The sequence below is a fragment of the Musca autumnalis genome, unplaced genomic scaffold, assembly GCF_047663935.1.
Source record: "Musca autumnalis isolate F117 unplaced genomic scaffold, ASM4766393v1 scaffold_2, whole genome shotgun sequence".
Taxonomy (NCBI): Eukaryota; Metazoa; Arthropoda; class Insecta; order Diptera; family Muscidae; genus Musca; species Musca autumnalis.
In genome coordinates this window covers 79,049,809-79,070,236 of record NW_027411755.1, presented here as the reverse complement: position 1 = coordinate 79,070,236, position 20,428 = coordinate 79,049,809, and the positions used below count along the sequence as shown (strand labels likewise).

At 37.2% G+C, this 20,428-nt stretch overlaps 1 protein-coding gene across 8 annotated transcripts in view; it reads left to right on the top strand.

The window, feature by feature from the left end:
- LOC141394146 (uncharacterized) overlaps window positions 1-20,428 on the top strand; it is a 143,159-nt gene that overhangs the window by 22,929 nt on the left and 99,802 nt on the right. For 2 of the 8 annotated variants that reach the window (XM_073968084.1, XM_073968082.1), the window contains one exon: window positions 5,220-19,551. The exons of 5 other annotated variants lie outside the window; for them this stretch is intronic. In XM_073968084.1, the coding sequence (XP_073824185.1) occupies window positions 6,070-6,936 (867 nt within the window). In that variant the 5' untranslated portion in view covers window positions 5,220-6,069 and the 3' untranslated portion in view covers window positions 6,937-19,551. Of the gene's footprint in view, window positions 1-5,134; window positions 19,552-20,428 lie in introns of those variants that run through there. One more of the 8 variants, XM_073968081.1, reaches the window with a different exon arrangement.

The following is a 20,428-nucleotide window of genomic DNA, read 5'->3' as shown; positions in this document are numbered from 1 at the left end:
CTTTATAGTTCAGTAAAAGAACGAAAAAAATGTAAGCTGTTTCAACCACTTCATACAAAACGCGGATCTAGTTCAATGTGTCTAAATGAACGCAACGGCAAACGCGTATGTTTTTACATATTGTCTTAATGCTTTCATTTAGGTGTATGGGGTAATAAAAAAAAATATGTTGCCAACCTCTTAGGCCAATATGTCTAAACGTATTGGCCCCTACACTTGCTAGTTTTTTTCATTACATTTTTCTTGCAAAAGGGAATAATAACTCCTTACTCTCCCAGAAAATTGTTGCTGGAAAGCATCCAGAGAGACCTAATATCTTTAATTTATTTTAGAATGATTTTTTTGCAAGCTATGTATATACATACATATGTGATAAAAAGTATTACCAATTATCTTCAAGATAAAAAAGTACGAAAAACATGTGATTTTAACAATAATTTAAACAGAAAATCTGCCTTTATAATTATGGAAAGAAGGTGGTCAAATAACGGACATATCGCAATAGTCGCAAATCCATCCCAATTTTCCACATTTTCGATTTTATTTGTAATGCCGCGTGTCCAAACTTTGTTCGAGGGTATTTTAATAAAATGGGGGGGGGGGGGGGGGGCGATATTCCACTAAAAGATAAGTTTTAAAGAAGACCTCCCAAGCTGCAAATTGGTCCCAATTGTGTTACAAAAATGGTTCAAATATCAAAAAATATAGAAAAATACGCTCAGATATTCCAATTTATTGTTCGATAGTGCGGCTGCAATTATTTTGGAATTGCTATTAAATGCCAGGGCAGTGAATAACTTTAATATCCTCCTAAAATACATACATTGAATCACAGTCAAAAGTATCCACTTCAATTTCTTTCATTAAAACTGCGATTGCTAAGAGTTAACTAATGATAGCGTTTTCATTATTTTTTATATTAGTTGTGTTCCTTTATTTACCTGAGGTTACGATTTTTACCATTTGTTACCATTTTTAATCTGCAAAGCGTTCCTTAACCCCGAAAAGTGGCAAAACTGGAAGCAATTTTTAAGAGAGGAGAGAGAGCGAAAATGGTTTTCTCTTCTACCACAGGCTACCAGACACATTTCTGCACGTAAAAAATGGCAGAACTGATTTTTCGACTTTTGTTTCACGATTATTTCACAATGAAGAAGAAAATGGACGAAAAACAGAAGAAAAAGTCGAACGTTGACAAAACTAAATTAAAAACTGTGAAATAAAATACGAAAATTGATTTTTTGTATGTTTCTTTTTGACATTGCTGCCACATCTACCATTTTTCCGTTCGTTTACTTTTCTGGTAAAAATGTTCATGAGAGAGCAATTTTGAGCAATTTCGACACTTTTCTCTTTTACCACTCTTACCATTAAAAAAGTAAAGGAACAAAGCTATTTTTACATTAGGGTCTTATACTATGTTTACATTTACGAAATCCACTCAATTTCAACTGTCAATTCCATTGGTCAAACGTCAAATGAAATACAATCGATTTCAGATGAGTTTTCATTTGAAGTATACACAAAGGAATTGACAGATGAAATCTTGTGGATTTCGTAAATGTAAACATAGTATTAACTTAATTATAATAAAATAATGTTAACGACATTCTGGTAAATTTAGATAAAAAATAAAAATTGTTAAACAACATCGATTTTTACCTCACAGTGAAAAGGATCGACTCTAAAAGTTTTATGAAACAAAAAGGATTTCTTAGGGTATTAGCGCTTGGTATGACATCCTTTGTTATCCTTTACAGCTTTTAGCCTTTCTGGCAAAGATTTAACTAAATTTTCGGTGCAAATTATCTGCATTTTTCCCCACTCTACTTGCAAGACATTTTTCAGGGTTCCTATACTTTAGATATTATGACTTCTTATACAGTGAGTGTCAAAAATATTGGGTTTTCAATTTCACCAATAATAACACCTCAGTATTTTAGAAGCCCATGCCCAATATCCAAAAAACCAAATATGTACTTAAAAAATGTTGGTTCTGTGGCAATTAAAAAATGTGTGTAACATGGATCCATGGCAACCCTGTAAGCAAGAATAACAAAGAAAACGTTGTTAACCCTGTTTTCTATGCGTCAGAAAATATGCACTTACATACGTGTATATTTTCTATCTTCTGAAAATCATTTAGGGCTCAGTGACCAATTTCAAGAAAATACTCGTCAACTAGAAAACTCATAAAACGTCTTAGTTCTCAGATAATTCCGGTTTAAAACCTATAGGACCCTGTTTACATGTAGTATGACCTGGTACTCCCTTGGTCCATTTGGTAACCCTACTAGTAGGGATACTCTATGCCTAATATTGTTGATAATTGTTAGTAGCTAATCCTTGTTAAGAATAAAATTCAAAAAAGGTCATGATTTTCAAGTATTTATCGAAAATATGCGGTATTCTGGGACCTCCATTATTTTTCGAAAACATTTATTTGACAACATGCATTAAATGTAGTTATAGGTTTTCGTTATTTTTTGTTAATGTGTTAATTGTTTATTTATACATCCTATCTTGTCTGAAATAAGTCGGCCAACTAAGTTTTGCAAGAAATCCGACAATTTTATCACAATTATCTCCTATTTTTCATCAATTAATACCAAAATAGTGCTAATTTTCTTGGTTAGAAAACAATTACTTGACAAACTGTATACAGTTTGTGTGGTCTAAAATGATTACTTCGAGGAGTTACAAACGGAATGACAAAGTTAATATACCCCCATCCTATGGTGGAGGGTATAAAAATTATCATGTAAGAAATTACAAACTATGTACAAAAATTTGAATATGGGAAATAAAATCAAATCAAAATCACAGCAGTTCTTGTGCTGGTCAGTCAGAAATGTTGCTACTACTAGGCGGTTCTCTCTATTCACAGCTACGCACAAGGAAACTTTCAATATTTACGTTTTTGCGTCAAAGAGATTAAGTCTGGTTTCAAACTATTAAAACAAATTTGTTCGGCACTAGGTGATTTTTTACAACGACCAGTCACTTTTCACTCTTTTTTTTAAAAATATTTTCACAGTTGACATTTTGCAGACGCGATTTGCTTTCAAAAATATTTTTGCTATTTAAAAAAATACAGAGTTTTTTTTACAAAAATACTCTATATACCAAATGACGCAACGACAAGGCATCGTGCAATTCTTTAAAACATGACCACAACGTTGACAGTTAAAGCACTGAATTATTTCCCGACCTTTATCTTTTGTTATAAACATGGTTTAATAAGAAAGGTTAGCCAAAGCTTTATGTCAATTTAAATTTTTTTCATTCGAGTATGCCTAAAACTTCAAAACAATATAAACAAACTGTGCATGTGTGTGTGGTGTTTGAATAATGTGCCAAATAATTTTAAAAACAATCGAATTCAATGATTTTTAAAATTGTTTTTAGACCATTTGTATGGAAGAAATTGGTGAGATTTGCATTGAAACAATCAGTTTATCATATTAACAACTCGATTATGTGGAGAAATCTTAACTCTTCATTCATTTTTCGCGTTTTTTATAATATGCTCAAAAAATACATTGTAAACAAACCCACTTGTTGCTTTTATTTTGAAGTTTTAGGAATTCAAGAAAAACAGGGGTTCTATAGATTTTTTTCATTTAAATCTACCTCTTTACTTATACCATGGTTATAAAGATATTTATATGGTAATGTTTCTTTAGGTTATAAAGACTCTCAATGTCAGAATCCTTAGAAACTCTAAGGACCCACTTGACATGTGATACATTAACTAGACCTACTATTTTTCCACTTAAAAAGGCAGCTTATTTTCTAGATTATCCCTAACCTCCTCATTGGGGCAACAACGATCTGGGAGTTTGCGTCTGAAATTTACAGCCTGTTCATGTATGTCGCACGAAAACCTGTTCGAAAGAAAATCAGTCACTCACTTCCGCCTAAAAAGGCGTTCATGTATTTCGCAAACTATCATGCGACTGCCGTTACGTATCCTATACGAAATACTACTAATTTGAATGTACATTTGTACAACTATGTTCCATAAATGAGAGCCAAATGAGAAATAAAAACATAATCTTTGAGAGAATAAAATGTGTCGGTATTTTGAATTATTTTATTTAATTGATTTCTTCAAAATAATGAATGAAAGCGCCTTTAAAACGTGTCTATAAAATATTTATTTTGTGTTGCATAAATTTGTTTTAATACACCGATGTCATTCGCGAGTTTACGTTCTACTCGACAGCCACAAAGCAAGTGAGTGATTTTGACATTCTCCTTCTACAAAATACATTCCTTTCGAAATACATAAACCCAAATTTACATAGAAAAGTGTACGTTTACGTGTTATTTCGTATGGCTTGTCGGTCGCATAGATTTTCGTTTCGAAGGTGTTTACATAAACAGAAAATGACTTTTTCACTTCGGAAGCGCAAGAACATTTCGGTCTACATACATAAACAGGGGGTTATACCCACGCTCTAACAACAAATTTCTAACCTCACATTAAATTGTGAGGCCCCGAACCTTAAGAGACAATACATGTTGACATAATTGAAAATTCACCTGGGCGAAAACGCTTGTTGAGGATCCCCGAAATTTCACGGACTCCTATATCATAAAGACATGGATTTGCCAGCTGCAGTCTTTTTAGAGTTTGGTGCCATCACACCTGAAGATTGAGCACCGACAGTTGAGGTCTCAGGAACAGTACCCATATCAACACCACCAGCATTCTTTGCTTCAGCAATCATTTTCGACTCAGGTACAAAGGGATTTGTATATTTTTCGACTTCGCACCTTTAGCCACATGTGCTTTATCTATCCCAGTCGCTGGCATTGCGACGTTATTCACCATATTGATATTTTCGGCTACACCGGTTGCCCAATCTTCATTTTGCGGTTGACTCACTACTTGCTGCCACCGGCAATGTGACAGCAGAACTCGTTTTTCATTTACGCCAAACAAAGATTTAGGTGTTTTTAGAGGTGGAACACCCTCATGAATGGCCACTTTTTTCTCCAGGTTAGCGATGACAGGAGATTTCTCGACCGGCTGCCAAAGATGGCTTTGAACAGCTTCCTCCTGGGTCTTTATGACTGATTCAAGCTTAGCCAATAAAGACCGATTATCTTCCTGCTCTTTTTTCAGATCCTTTTGCAGTTGAAAGACCAAAAATTCCAACTGCATTATCTTATTGGCTGATTTACTTCTCTTTTTTTGCGTTGACCATCAGAAATAACCGTCTGAATGTCGCTGCTATCATTGGAGTATTGCTCCAATGAGCCTTCATTATCGGCAATACTAGCAACATCACTCTCCATATCTATGGTATTAACACCACTTGCGGATATGCCACCAAAAACATTGTTGAAGCCGGCATCGTATTAACACCATCAATATTATCTACCATTGTAGTAGATAAACCCCTTGTCACTTCCTCGTCGCCGTAAGAATCTATTGACACTGACCAGCGGCGTTTATTGGTTGTTTGTAACAACCGCCACTCATCACAGGGGTTTGTGCACAGCCAGCCAAAAATAATAGTATTTGCTGACCACTATGCGGTTCTCACTCTTTACAGCTTACCGCATACAAATCGTCACTATTCACGTAGAGAACAGAATAAATAAAAATCGTAATAAAAGTGAATAAGTGAGCAAGTACATTGTGAATAAAAAGTGAGAAGTTAAAGTGCCAAAAATTCTGTAGAGGACATAATAGATGTCTTCATACGAGACAGGATTTTTGTTCCAACACCTCTTCAACTGGCGAACGTGTTCTTCACAACGGCACCATGCAGTCGGCAGACCTACCTGCCGCCGGCAATCCTCAACCAGCGGGAAGACAAGCACCTGCCATCATAGTGACTGCTAGCCCAACAGTAGTCAACGACAACAATGCTTCAAGCAGCAACACTGCAGAGCCGATGGAGCAAAAAACAACTGACTCATCAGCTGACTGGAAGGTAGTCACACACAACAGGCAGTCGTTCAAACGCAAAGGCTCACCGTGTGACCAACAACTACAGGCTATCGTTAGCCAGCTACAGCAAAAAATGTCGATGTTAGAGAAAAGAAACGAGCATGCAAGATGAGTCGGCCCAAAAACTCACATACGCACACTCGCGGGAATCGAGCTACAAGCGCCACATCGGTCGGCTCGAAGACGAAATCGCTCTGTTGAAAGGCAACAAGAGCAAAACATCAATGGACTACGAAAATGCCAACATTTTGGAGGAAACCGCTGTCACACTGCCAGTGCAGCAGACAGTGGACACACCGCCAGTGCCACGCATCAAAATCTTGGGCGCAAGCCGAGCGCCATCCAAGATGACGACTAAGAAGGATGTTACAGTCGCTAGTGGAGACACTCAACAGCCCATCAGTTCAACCATACCAGCAGGTAACAACACCGAAGGAATGGAAGCTGCAGCTACATCATCTTCAACTACCACCAAGAAGAAGAAGAAACCCAGGCGCAAAGTTACGATCACTACAACTAATGATCAAATGGATACAAGCCCCGAAAATGTGGTACCCATTAAGGACGCTCCATCTAAGGCACCTGGCAAAAACGGTAAGTCGATTCCCTTTATATCGACATTTAATGTTAATGTTAAAATCATGAGACGGGATATTATATCAGTGCTGGGACACGAAAGTTTTAAAATCTCGGTTGTCAATGACAAAAGGGCATATTTTCATTTCGCCTCACTTGAAGAGCATGGGAAAATAAGGGCACTTTTTGTAGAAAAAAGGGTAGAGTTTTATACTTGTTCACCGAAAGATCAATCTCCCCATTCCATTATCATGTCTAGACTGACTTCTACTTATGATAGGGCGGACGTTGAGGAGGCGCTGTCTAAGCTGGACTTAAATTTAGACATAAAAAATGTAGCAAGATTAGGCAATCAGAAATTTCTCATCAACTTGGGAGAGTTCAGATATTAAAGGTCTTTTTAAAATCCGTACGTTACTTTACTGCAACATAAGATTAAAAAAAGACAATAGGAAAGGTCTGACGCAATGCCACAACTGTCTGCGATACGGTCACGTTTCGAACAATTGTGGCATGGCGTACAGGTGTGTAAAATGTGGTGGGCCTCATGGCGCCAAAAACTGCCACATTCCAAAATGCACACACATACCTAAATTGGTCCCTGCTACAGATAAGAGCACAGGTGGACCGCTTAAAGATACCAATACAGGTAAACCTATTTTGAGGCCAGATTTCACACTTTTTTGTGTAAATTGTAAGAAGACCGGACATTCGGCAAATGCCCGTCAGTGCCCCATCAGAAAAGAACTTCTTGCTAAGGCAAAGTTAGCTAATGAGAAGGTATCCGAATATCATAGGAAAAAATCTTTTCCTGTTAACAGTTGCAAAGTGCAGCCTGGTATGTCGTATGCCAGCATTTGTCCGACAGAAAAGGTCAATACAAAGGCTCCTCAACCCCCTCCGGCTAGGTCAGTGCGAACACCTTTAGGAGATGCTATGGACTCATTTGAGAAATTCGATGAGATTTGCACAGAGTTTTTTGGTAAAGATTTCTTTACCTGTCTAAATAAGGTCAGCAAGTACACCAAGGACTTCAACAGTTTAGAAAAGGATAGCCAAGCCAAAGCTGTGCTTGGCATCCTAGCAACTCTCAGTTTTGGTGATTAGACAGCTTAAATGCATATTTGCCAACATCAATTCCTTAGTGTCAAGGCGTAACAAATACTTCTTACATTTGTTCCTAGAAGAACATCGACCTGAGGTGATGATGTTGGCTGAGCATGTGGTGCCTATTCATCAAGACGTAGAGATGGTAGGCTAAAAATCCTTTTTCCAGAGAAGAGCGGACGGTTTGGGTCGCGGTACTGCCATCCTTGTTAAAGATGACATTACTATTGAGAGCACCTGCGTAAAATTGTATAGGGCAGACGGTTTTGTTTTGCCTCACCTGGCATACAATAGATGACAATGGGGGTCAGGGTTTATGCACATTGGACTGCCATTCTGACCATTTGGCTATAGAAATTAAAATTCTTGGTATATAACCTGAACGTCGGGAAAGTAGCACCTTCTACGACTTCAGTAAGATTAATAGCGGAGGCTTAACAGGATTCTATCTGATGAATTACCATCATGTAGCCTCCCTATAGACCGAAATGTCACTTCATCGCACAGGAAATCCAGGCAGATATGACACTCTCAGGGCCGAGGTAAATAACTTGGACAGGATAATTCAGGGAGCCATTGGTCAACATGAGAGTGAGCAATGGGAAAAATTAATGAATAACATAGAGATGGTAAGGTCAAAGCTGCTGCGGGTATAAAACGCACGCCTATACCCGACCTAAAGGATGAAAATGGCACCATCATAACCCTTGAGAATGATAAGGCAGACATTATTGCGGACACCATCCAAGGTAGGGAAATACCTTATGTACAAGACGATAATGTCATCAATGACATTGAGTTCGAGTACAATAATAGGTCTCCGCTGGTTCAATTTTCTCCAAATTTTCCAGCGGATGGTACGAATGCGGGTCTATTGGAACAACTCAGACCTATATCTTATGAGGATGTAGGCTCTGCAGTTAAGAGAAGACCGAATCGCAAATCTAGCGGCCCTGATGGTGTCCCGGAGGTTGTCTTAAGGGCCACTGATAGATCGACCTGGAAGATTATTGCGGTTATTTTTAACCATTGCATTAATCTGGGATATTTTCCGAATGCTTGGAAAATTGTCAACACTGTCCCAGTATTAAAACCTGGTAAGGATCCTACCCATAGGAAAAGTTATAGGCCCATTAGCCTTCTATCTGCCTTCGGTAAGCTCTTGGAATATTTCATCTTGAGAAATATTTCAAACTTTGTTGAGGATGGGAGCTACTTTCTAATAGCCAGTTCGGTTTTCGGAGGGGCCTATCAACATCTCATGCGCTCACCGTGCTTTGTGACCATGTAGCTAGGGCGCTGAACAACCGTCGGCTTACTATCGGGGACAGCCTGGACTTTTCCAGAGCTTTTGACAGTGTATGGCATAATGCCATCATTTATAAAATGACTGAAATGAACTTCAGTCATAACATTTGCCGACTAGTGACAGACTTCCTCAATTTGAGGAGATTTAGGGTTAAAATTGGGGACTCGTTTTCTACTGTTAGGAGTATTTATACAGGTGTCCCACAGGGTTCCCTTTTAGGGCCAGTATTATTTAATATCTTCCTAGCAGATATCCCCCACCCCCAGAGGGCGATTTACTCCTCATTTATGCTGATGACATCTTTGTCGCGGCATCCGGAGCTCATGCCATAAACACGAACACACGTTTGAATGAATACCTGGAGGTCTTCTCCAGGTATTTCGATAAGTGGAAAATGTGCCTTAACATCGTCAAGTGTGAAGGTATTGTTTTTAAAGGGCTAAAAAAATACTTATTCATTAGCTCTAGGGGATTCGAAGCTACCCCCCACATTGGTGGTCAGTTAATTAGCATGTCGGACAGACTCAAGTATTTGGGAGTAGTTTTTCCTTCTAACTTTCAGTTTGTCAGGCATGTAGACTACATACTTGGTAAGGCCAAGAAACTTTTCTGGGCCTATCAAAGGATAATTTGCAGATCGGGCGGCTTAACCCTCCCGGTTAAGTTGTTGATCTATAAGCAAATTATTAGACCGACTTTAGCCTATGCCTTCCCTGTATGGTTCGTAATCTCCTCCAGTCAAATGGAGAGAATTCGTATCTGGGAGAGGGGGATTTTAAGGTCTTGTTTAGATTTAAAGCCAGTGCAGGGTGATGATGGGATATGGCGGTTACCACCTAATTCCCAAGTCTACCATGATACTCCCTTTGATAGGATTGGTCTATTTCTTATGAAGGGTGCTCTTGGTTTTATGGAAAAGTCTTCTTTTTCTGAAAATGTCCTTGTCATCGACAGCCTAATTGAAGCATTCAACAAAATAGACAGCTTTATGGAGGCCAATTATCATCATCCAAATAGTCTCGTCATGCTTAATAGGGAAGGTCTCATATACGATGATGACCTACTTTTGTTCTATCACCGTAGGTATAGAACTTTCGACCTACATAATACCGTCTACCAAACTGCCCAGTAGCCGATGTAGCGTCCTTGTACATATGTATATAGTTTTTATTTAGTTTTTAAGTAGAATATAAGCAATATAATAAAAAAATAAAGAGTAAAGACTCCCTTTTTATGATTATTTTTCGGGAGAATAAGAAACCAAGTTTCTTGTATAGCGATATTTGAAATAAATTTAAATTATTATAATTTAAGTTTTAGTACTAGTGATATGTTGCATACATGATGCAACTTATGTAAATATTACATGTATTATTTAGGTAAACTTAGATACATAATTTATGCTAAGTAATTATAAGAGCTATTGTTAGACTTAAGTCTTATCCCAAATGTTTAAGAATGAAACCTGAATAAATTGAATTGTCACTATTCACGTCATTTGTGTGTTGTGCCGTGGTCGAATGAAGACATAAAAAATAAAAATAAGAATAAAAGTGTTAGTGGCCAATAAGAGATAAAATGGAGAAAAATGCTCCGCAATTTTAATTAAGGGTAAACCCCAGTTGGTGTGGCCCAGTTTTAGAAATTGCAGCCTAACAATCAAAATTGGCTAAATATTGTTGAGGTGAGGGACAGAATGAAGTACATGGGGGTAATTTTTCATCAGAAATTTGACTTCGACAGGCATGTTGACTTCATTTTGTCCCGAGCGAAACAAATATTTTTCAGTTACCAGGGACTGATGAAAATGCGGGGTGGACTTTCACGCGATGTTAAAGTGCTTATCTATCGGCAAATCATTAGACCAGTCATTTCCTACGCCTTTCCTGTCTGGTTTGACATCTCGTCACACCATAGGCGAAACAACACCTTAAATGTAGATAACATTGTCTATAACAATAACCAATAAATCAAATGGTCATATTGTAACTAGTATTTATAAGTAGTTTTAAGTTGTAGTTTTAAGCTATAGTTTTTAAGTTTTAGTTTTTAGTTACAATCATATTTAATTGCGCCCTTTTTTGTAGGATTTTTTTGGGGCATTCCTAAACTGAATTCACTTTATTTTTTCATGATTAATAGCTGCAAGTGGCCAAACCACAGCTACAAATGTGTGTATGTAGTAGATTGCGAATTAGCAATAATATATTGTTTAAATTAGTACAGTTAAGCCGTTTCTGTTAGTTTGTAAGATATAAAATATGGCCCTTGGCAAAATTGAAATTGAATTAAGAGATAAAATTCAAACTTAGTGTTTCACACTTTGGCCACTAAAGAAGAAGTGATTTTGTGTTTTGCCGTCGGAATTTGATTTTCTTCATTTGCCGTCGGTATGGATGACGTTGGCGGTGTGGTGCAGTTGGTGACGTCGTTGCCGACAAACAACCCTCCAACAACGAAGGGGATGCTGCCTACAACGACCAGGCTGCCGTCAAATCTATTTTATAAAATCGTCAAAAATTAAAATGGGAACATTCAGTTATATTTAAATATATTTTTTTTTATTAAAATAAACATAAATTGGTTATTCAAGTTAGTAAACATGTTTTTACTTCAAATCAGTATTATATTTGAGTTACTATTCTTAACATGTCGTGTTTAATCAATGTGTCAAACAATTTGTTTTGTTAATTATACCCAACATTGAATCCTTATGAAGAGAATTTCGATACATATTTCGTTTTGTGAAGATTTACTTGTTCTGTAATGGGCCAGCTAAGTAAAGTAAGGAAGATTTACTTGGCTGAAAACACCTTTAACATTTGCTGACGAATGTGGTAATACCTACCATCATCTTCTTTAAACGTTTTGGTCTTATTGGAAAAATATATGAACCATCAACACGTTTTAAATCAAATATTATTATTAAATGCGAAATAACCCTGTTTCATTATTTTCAAACATTTCCTCAGAATCCTATAGCTTTAGTTCACGAAATTCTGAATCCAATTTTTACTTTTCCTTCTTGGTGACAAAATGTGAATATTCGTTAAGAATGTCAACAAATCAATAAAACTGTTTTACAAATCAAATCTATTAAACTTTTCAAATTTCTGCACAAAGCTCAATATAAAAGTTAACACAGTTAATTGCCCAGAACAGGGCCTGGATTCTTGTTCTATGAAAATTTGAAATGAAAAATATTTCCTTTATAATTTTTTTCATTTGACAGTTTTCTCCTTTATAAAAGTTTTCATTTCACATTTTCATAGAAACAGAATTGAACCCCTGTAGTGGAATTCTGTAACTCCTTTTTCGAGTTACCGGTAAAATTAAAACGCAAAATTATGAATGAAAATATCAATAAAATTGGTAACACTTTTGCTTTCGGTAGGACTTAACGAACGACAGAATCTACTATTGTTGAAATGTTCGTTCGTTTATAAATTTGCCGAAAAATGGACTTTGGAGCAGTGCTATTATATATATATATGTATATTGCTTGTTTCCATTGAATTCAGTTTGGTTCTTGTTAAAAATTCCTTTGCATATACACCCAAACATATGTATGTGATTATTGTTTTAAAATTAATTTTTAAAATCAACTACGAATATTTGATCAGTTCTTACAAATTCATATTTTACAATTCATAAAAAATTACCGTATTAGCAAAATATCTAAAAATCGTAATTTTTTGGGTAAAAATCGTCAGATCGTCATTTATAAATTTTTGACCAAAAAATCGTCAAAACAGGCAGTCGTGACAACGACAGCGATATGGATGCTGCGTCTGACACTATGGCGCAAAATTGGAGCCCAGAAGTAGGTAGCGATTTGGGCAACATTAGCGAGGGTCAAGCAATGTTGTCACCCAAACGTAAAGAAAAAAAGCGTTCAGGTAAAAAACACAAAAACGACCACAACGACTCAGCATATGAGATAATTAAATTGGAAGCTGGTAACATCCAGCTTCAAAATGTTCTTACGGCGATAGAGCAGAAATATGCGGCTCTGTTGGCAGACTTCAATGCCTTAAAGGATAAAATGGAGCAAAATTCGTCGGCGTTACAGGCCAGTATAAACGCGAAATTGATAGATTGGAGAAGAAAAACTCCCTAAAAATCGATGATACTAATGCAGTATCATCTAAAGCTATGGATGTTCCCATCATGGAGGTGGAAGGTGCTACTACGTTGTTAGTAGAGCACTCCGTGGTCACACCGCCAGGACCACAGGTTACGATGGTAGCAAGCCGTGCGCCATCACAAGAAGCCCATACTACCTGGGGAAAGAAGGAGGAAGCTGCTTCAACATCGAAAGCTGCAACTTCCACCAACAAAGCAGCTAGTTCAAAGGCGATATCCAGCAAGAAGGCTAGCTCTATGACTAATAATGCTGGCTCTAGACAGCAAAAGAGCGTTACACCGAAAAAGACAGGTAAGTTATCACTTCCACCGGCTATTTCGGTATATAACGCTAACGTTAAGGCATGACTGACCTAGTTATAGGAAAATTAGGTCGTGAAAATTTTACTATTTCATGGGTAAATAGAAAGATTAGCAACTTCCAAGTGTAAACTGTGGAAGAACACCAGACGGTCCGGGAATTGTTGGTGGAATGGGGTATAAACTTTTATACCTATACACCAAAAGGGCAATCGATGTATTCTGTTGTCATCGCAAAATTGACTGATAATTATGGTAGTCAGGCAGATGCAGGTTTGGCGGCACTGCCAATTCATCTAAATATTCGACGTTTAGTCAAGTTAGGGGGTAGTAAATGGCTAGTCCATTTAGAAAGAGATTCGGGCTTGGACGGACTCTATAAGCTAAAGCGCTTGTTTACAAGTGACGTAGTGGTTCGCAAGGACCAGAAAAAGGGGTTGACACAGTGTCATAACTGCCAACGTTATGGTCACGTGTCAACCAATTGTGGAATGCCCTTCCGGTGTGTCAAATGTGGTGGTGGACATGGCCCTCGCAGCGAGCCAGGCTAAAGCCATGGCATCCTTGGTTGGTATGTTGGGTATAAATGGATAGAATATCTACATTTATATTTGCCAACATCAACTCCGTTATATCGAGGCACTACCTCCGCTTGTTCCTCGATGAACATAAGCCGGAGGTCATGATGTTGGCTGAACACAGATTATCTCAAAATCACAGATTTGAGATGGGCGGGTATGTTAGTTTCTTAAAGTATAGGCGGGAAGGACCAGGTGCAGGTATACTGGTAAGGGATGATATTAGATATGAACGGGTACCGCTTGATTTGGGAGTAATCGAGTGTACTTGTAATAGGATCTATAGGGCCGGCGGGTGACCACTATATGTAGTGGCTATGTACTGCAGGCCGGGGGATAGATTTGATATTGCTAGTTTAGAAACTCTTGGGGATTTTGCTAGATCTGGGGAAGTAGTTATTGGGACAGACCTTAATACCAGTCACATTAGCTGGGGGGATGACCATACGTGTTTAAGAGGGAGGATAGTTTTGTATTTTTTAATCGGCTGTGCTGGTTTAAATGTTATGCCTACAGGATGGGATCTCAGTCCTATATTGATATCTGTTTGGTATCATCTGGCATTCATATTGATGACAATGGAGGTCGAGGAGTCGAAACTTTTGCAATTGCAATTCCGACCACAGAGCGCTTAAGATGACGGTTTACGGGGACGAACCTGAACGTAGGCCTAGAAGGACGTTCTTCGACTACAGACGAATGGACAGTAGCTTCTAGTATTGGGGCAGGTTTAAAAAGAAAAAGATCTAATCGCAAATCCGCAGGACCGGATAGAATACCTGACATTGTGTTAATGAGAACTGATGGTGCTGCTTGGAAACATATTGCGATTATCTTCAACAACTGTATACATAAACCTGGGCTATTTTCCGGTTTCATGGAAAAGGGCAATTACAGTACCCATCCTGAAACCTGGTAAGGACCCGACAACTAGCTTACTCTCTGCGTTCGGGAAGCAAATTGAGTATTTTATACTCTCTGAAATAAGAGAGAAGTTAAAAGTAGAGCAACCCTATTCGACAGTCAGTTTGGCTTCAGACAGGGTCATTCAACGTCACATGCCCTGATGGTCTTAGGGGAATATGTGAATAGAGCTGTAAATAACACCGATTAGAAATTAACCGAAAGTTCGGGTAAAAAAGACGGTTTTTTGAAATCGAAATGGGTATCAAATGAAAGCTTATGAAACCAACCATCCAAAAATGTAGTATTTTCTTCTGAATACTATCCAGTTACAAATACAATTCCAAAACTCATGAATTTTACCTATTGGAAACCATAATAAGTTTATTTTTATTACAATTTATGAATATGTAAATGTAATAACCACTATAACTTTAAACTAAATTTGTGCCAAAGTTAATTTCATTTGAGAATTACAGGATTTCCTAAAAAGAAACCCACAAGAAGTAAGTATACCATACGTTTTAATTAAAGAAAAGTAAATTGTGATAAACAAGTGATAGAATAATAAAGTGATAAATAAACAAGAGGCAACCTATCAATTATACATTATATACAAATACAGCGAGCAACATCTTAACAACGGTTAGGTGAAACCCGTTACGAAAGAAAAGATCAAAGTAATATTGTAAAAATGAGTATAAATAGCTTAACAGATCTATACGATTTATTTGATAACAACATTTGTGGCCCCATACCAGAACGTGTTCTACAAATTTTAATGGATTGGGGAATAATTCCCCAGAAAAGCACATTAAAATGTAGTAAAAGTCACCATCTACAACTTCGCAAATGCTCACAAAGCATAGATGGTTGGGTTTGGAGGTAAGACTTACATTTATTGCTAACTATCACTACAACTCTTCTTTTTACAGATGTACCGATCGCTACCCAAAAAACAAATGAAAATCGGGAAGATGTAACTACTACCAATCCATTAGGAAAGGCACTTTTTTTTGACAAATCACACCTTTCCGCATATCAGATATTAGCACTTAGCTATATGTGGTGTCACAACCTCCCAATCACATATATAATACAAGAAGCCAAAATTACAGGAAAACTAACTGGACCGAACTGGAACAACTTCTGCATAGAAGTTGTTATCTTCAGTTCGTTCCAGGACATTATAAAAATTGCCGGAAATTGACGAATCAAAAATCGGAAAGGGTAAGTTCCACAGAGGACACCCAGTTGAAGGACAATGGGTTTTGGGGGTGGTGGGGAGTTGAAAGAGGCACAAATCGGTGCTTAATTGTGCCCGTCGAAAATCGAACAAGAGAAACCCTCATTCCCATTATAAAGATATACATTACAGAAGAATAATTTGTCAAAACCACCCAAATTAAAACAAAATATGTTCCATTCCAGGCTTATAATACGTTAAACGAAGAGGGATATGATCACCTCTCAGTTAACCACTCAGTTGCCTTTGTGGATACGAAATCAAAGGAACATACCAATACAATTGAAAGCCTGTGGAGCCACTTGAGAGCTTCCCTGCCCGAATATTGCCGCAAAAATTTGTATTTCAACGGCTACATCCAAAAATTCGTTTTTTTCCCGCTGGTGCAATATGCACAATAAAAACATATTCACTGAACATATTCACAACCAATCCAACTGCTGAGGAGGAAAGAGATCGCTTACGCGAATCAACACATGAGGAAGAAAAAACTTTAAATTTATAATTTTGTCTTACTATTATCTTGTTACTATTACTATTTAATTTTTTCTTTATCATTTAAAATACTGAAAAAGAATAATCTTTCAAAGATTGCCAAATTTTTCTTTATAATTGTAAGTTTTCTTAAGTAACCGGCCTTTGGCCGGGGATTTAAGACATTCTCCTATGGACAGGTGCAAATTTCGGCTACGCGGACAAAAACTTTGATTTTTGAGTTCCAAGAAATAATTTTAATTCCTTTTTTTGCTTTATATTTATAACCGGTTAGTAGTCAGAAGAAAATACTACATTTTTGGATAGTTGGTTTCATAAGCTTTCATTTGATACCCATTTCGATTTCAAAAAACCAGTTTTTTACCCGAAGTTTCGGTTCAAAAAACCGGATAACCGGTTACGACCGCCGCCAAATTTTTATATTTTCGTAATCAGGACAACAAGATCTATCTATGGTAAAATTTCAAATCGATCCGACGATTATAGCTAATCTAGGAATAAGCCAAGTTTTGTAAATAATAGTTTGTAGAATTAGACTAATTAGATATTAATTTAGTACGTAAGAATATAAATATAAAATTCGTTAGGGTCCCCTTTTTTATTAATCTTTTTTTTAAGAGGATATATCATGTACCATTAGTTTACATTATAAGTATTATTGTTATCATAATTTAGTATTAATGAAAGGCTGCAGCGCCACTGCGGCCTCCCACGAGTATTATTTACATAAACATAGAAAAGTAAGAAATTATGCTAAGTATATTGAAGCTATAGACTTAAGAACTAATGTTAGATAATAAGTTATTAAATTTTTGTTCAAACTAAAATAAAACTTTGTTATATTTAAAAGAAACAGAACATCTTTTTCTGAGGCTTTGACTGCGTAATCACTGTCGGCGGCTCTGTAGTATGCCGTCGACATGCCCGCTTTAGAAGGAAATGTGGGGGGCATTGGTCTGAAAACTAAGCAGACATTGCCGCCTAAGCTAAAATGAGTATAGATACAATTCAATTTTGCCAAAGGCCATGTTTATTAGCAGTCTTTTTAGTGTTTGGTACCATCACACCTGCACATTGAGCACCGACAGTTGATGTCTCAGGAACAGTACCCATCTCAACACCAGCAGCATTCTTTGCTTCAGCAATCTTTTTCGACTTAGCTACAAAGGGATTTTGTATAGTCTTCGACTTTGCACCTTTAGCCACATGTGCTTTCTCTATCTCAGTTGCTGGCATTGCGACGTTTTTCACCATACTGATATTTTCGGCTACACCGGTAGCCCAATCTTCTTTTTGCGGCGGACTCACTGCGTGCTGCCACCGGCAATGTGACAGCAGAACTCGTTTTTTTTTTTTTATTTACGCCAAACAAAGGTTTAGGTGTTTTTAGAGGCGGAACACCCTCATGAATGACCACTTTTTTTCACCAGGTTAGCGATGTAAGGAGATTTCTCGACCGGCTGCCGAAGATAGCATTGGACAGCTTCTTCCTGGGTCTTTAAGACTGATTCAAGCTTAGCCAATAAAGACCGATTATCTTCTTGCGGTTTTTTCAGTGCAGTTGAAAAACCAAACATTCCAACTGCATTATCTTATTGGCTGATTTACGTCTCTTTCATTTGCGTTGACCATCAGAAATAACAGTCTGAATGTCGCTGCTATCATTGGAGTACTGCGCCAAAGAGTCTTCATTATCGGCAATACTAGCAGCATCACCCTCCATATCTATGGTATTAACACCGCTTGCGGATATACCACCAAAAACATTGTTGAAGTCGGCATTGTATTAACACCTTCAATATTATCTGCCATTGTAGTAGATAAACCTCACTTCCTCGTCACCGTGAAAATCTATTGACACTGACTACGGGGTGCTGGCGGTTTTGTTTATTCCCACCAGCGTCGTTTATTGGTTGTTTGTAACAACCACCACTCGTCACAGGGGTTTGTGCAGAGCCAGCCAAAAATAATAGTATTTGCTGACTACTATGCGGTTCTCACTCTTTACAGCTAACCGCTTACAAATCGTCACTATTCACGAATTCTGTGTTGTCAAGTCAAAGTGAAAACATCTGGTGGAAAAAATAAAAGTGTTAAGGGCAAATTAATATTGAAAGAGATATTTTGTTCAAACTAAAACTAAAGTGTGTTATCATTAAAAGAAACAGAAAATCTTTCTCTGAGACGTTGACCGCGTTATCACTGTCGACGGCTCTGTAGTCTGCCGTCGACATGCCTGATTTTTTTTTAATTTCATTTATTTATTCTTTCATTATACAAACGCCTCAGCGCCATTAGGTCTTTTAGACCCAAGCTGGCAAAGTTCATGTAACTATACTATGAATAAATTTCTTTTCTGTTCTTTTAAAGTACAATCCCTGATAATGATCGACGATGTCGATCGAAATATTGGAAAATAAAAATATATAAAAACAAAAATTATAAATTGTTTTTATTGCACTGACCTCAAGCCAAACTAAATTAAGAAGGAAGACTAAGTCCAAAGGTCAACTAAAGCCATACAAAATGAATAAATAACAATTAATATGAAAAAATACTTAATTATAATAGTTTTGTTTGATTTTATGATTTAAGATTTAGAAGGTCATGTGGGGGCATTTTTCTGAAAACTCAGCAGACATTGCCACCCAAGCTAAAATGAGTATGGATACACTTAAATTTTGCCAAAGGTCATGTTTATTTGGATTTAGTCTTACATACTAACAGAATGGCTTACTGTACTAGCTTAAAAGTATTCCCGTTGCTACTTCGCCACCTACTACTTATTTACATTTATCGCTGTGGTCTTGTCACTAGCAGCAATTTAGAAAAATTAAATAAAAATTCATTACAGTTCATACCCCAAAAAATCCAACACAAAAAAGGGCGATTTCAAACAATTATATGTACTTACAAACAAAAAGACTAAAACTAAGACTTAAAAACTAAGGACTACAACTACTATTTACAATATATACAAAACAGTTATTGTGCATTATTGTACACGATATAATGTATATTTTGGGAATTATATCGCCTGTGATAGAAGAGAAGCTCTCCATTCACAAACAACAGTCCGTCATTTAGCAGGCACAGTAGTGCACGTGGAGGCAGGTGCCGGCATTCATTCAATCCGTTAATGTTACACGACAAGGCGTTTTCAACAACCCCGTTGTAAGTCGTGTTAGATTTGTGCAAGAAATCTTGGGCACCCGACACCAACACCCTGTCAATCCTGTCGCCCTCTGCTTTATCATATATGGCCCTATTAAGGCCTGGGTACATAAGCTGCCTCGCCTGATTGCCTTGCTTTCCTGCTTCATTTCTGACATAATAAAAATAAAAGAATAAAGAAGGCCGAGCAAATTTTAAACTGGGTTGCCCTTTTTTATTCTTTTATCAGAAGCAAGCAAGGCAACCAGTTGAGGCAGCTTATGTACGTAGGCCTTTAGAGTGTCTCCTAATAGAGCCATTATCACTGAATACAGGAGTAGATTGTGGATGGGAACTCAACTCCAGGTGCTTTGCCCACAGCAAATTATGTAATATAATTTTCTATGTCTGCATTAAAATTTATACTTTTTTACAATTAAATTAATAGCTGAAGGTTCAAAAGACTGATATCAATTGAATTTGACAAAAATTTCCGTCTTTTTACTTATTTTATTTGCATGATTTTCTCTTCTGGCAACGCAACTACAGTTGAGTTGCTATCCATAATCGACCCCATAATTCCAAGCATACCTAGGCACGAGGCGAGTACTTTACGTTTTCATTTCCTAAGCCTTTCCATCTGGTAT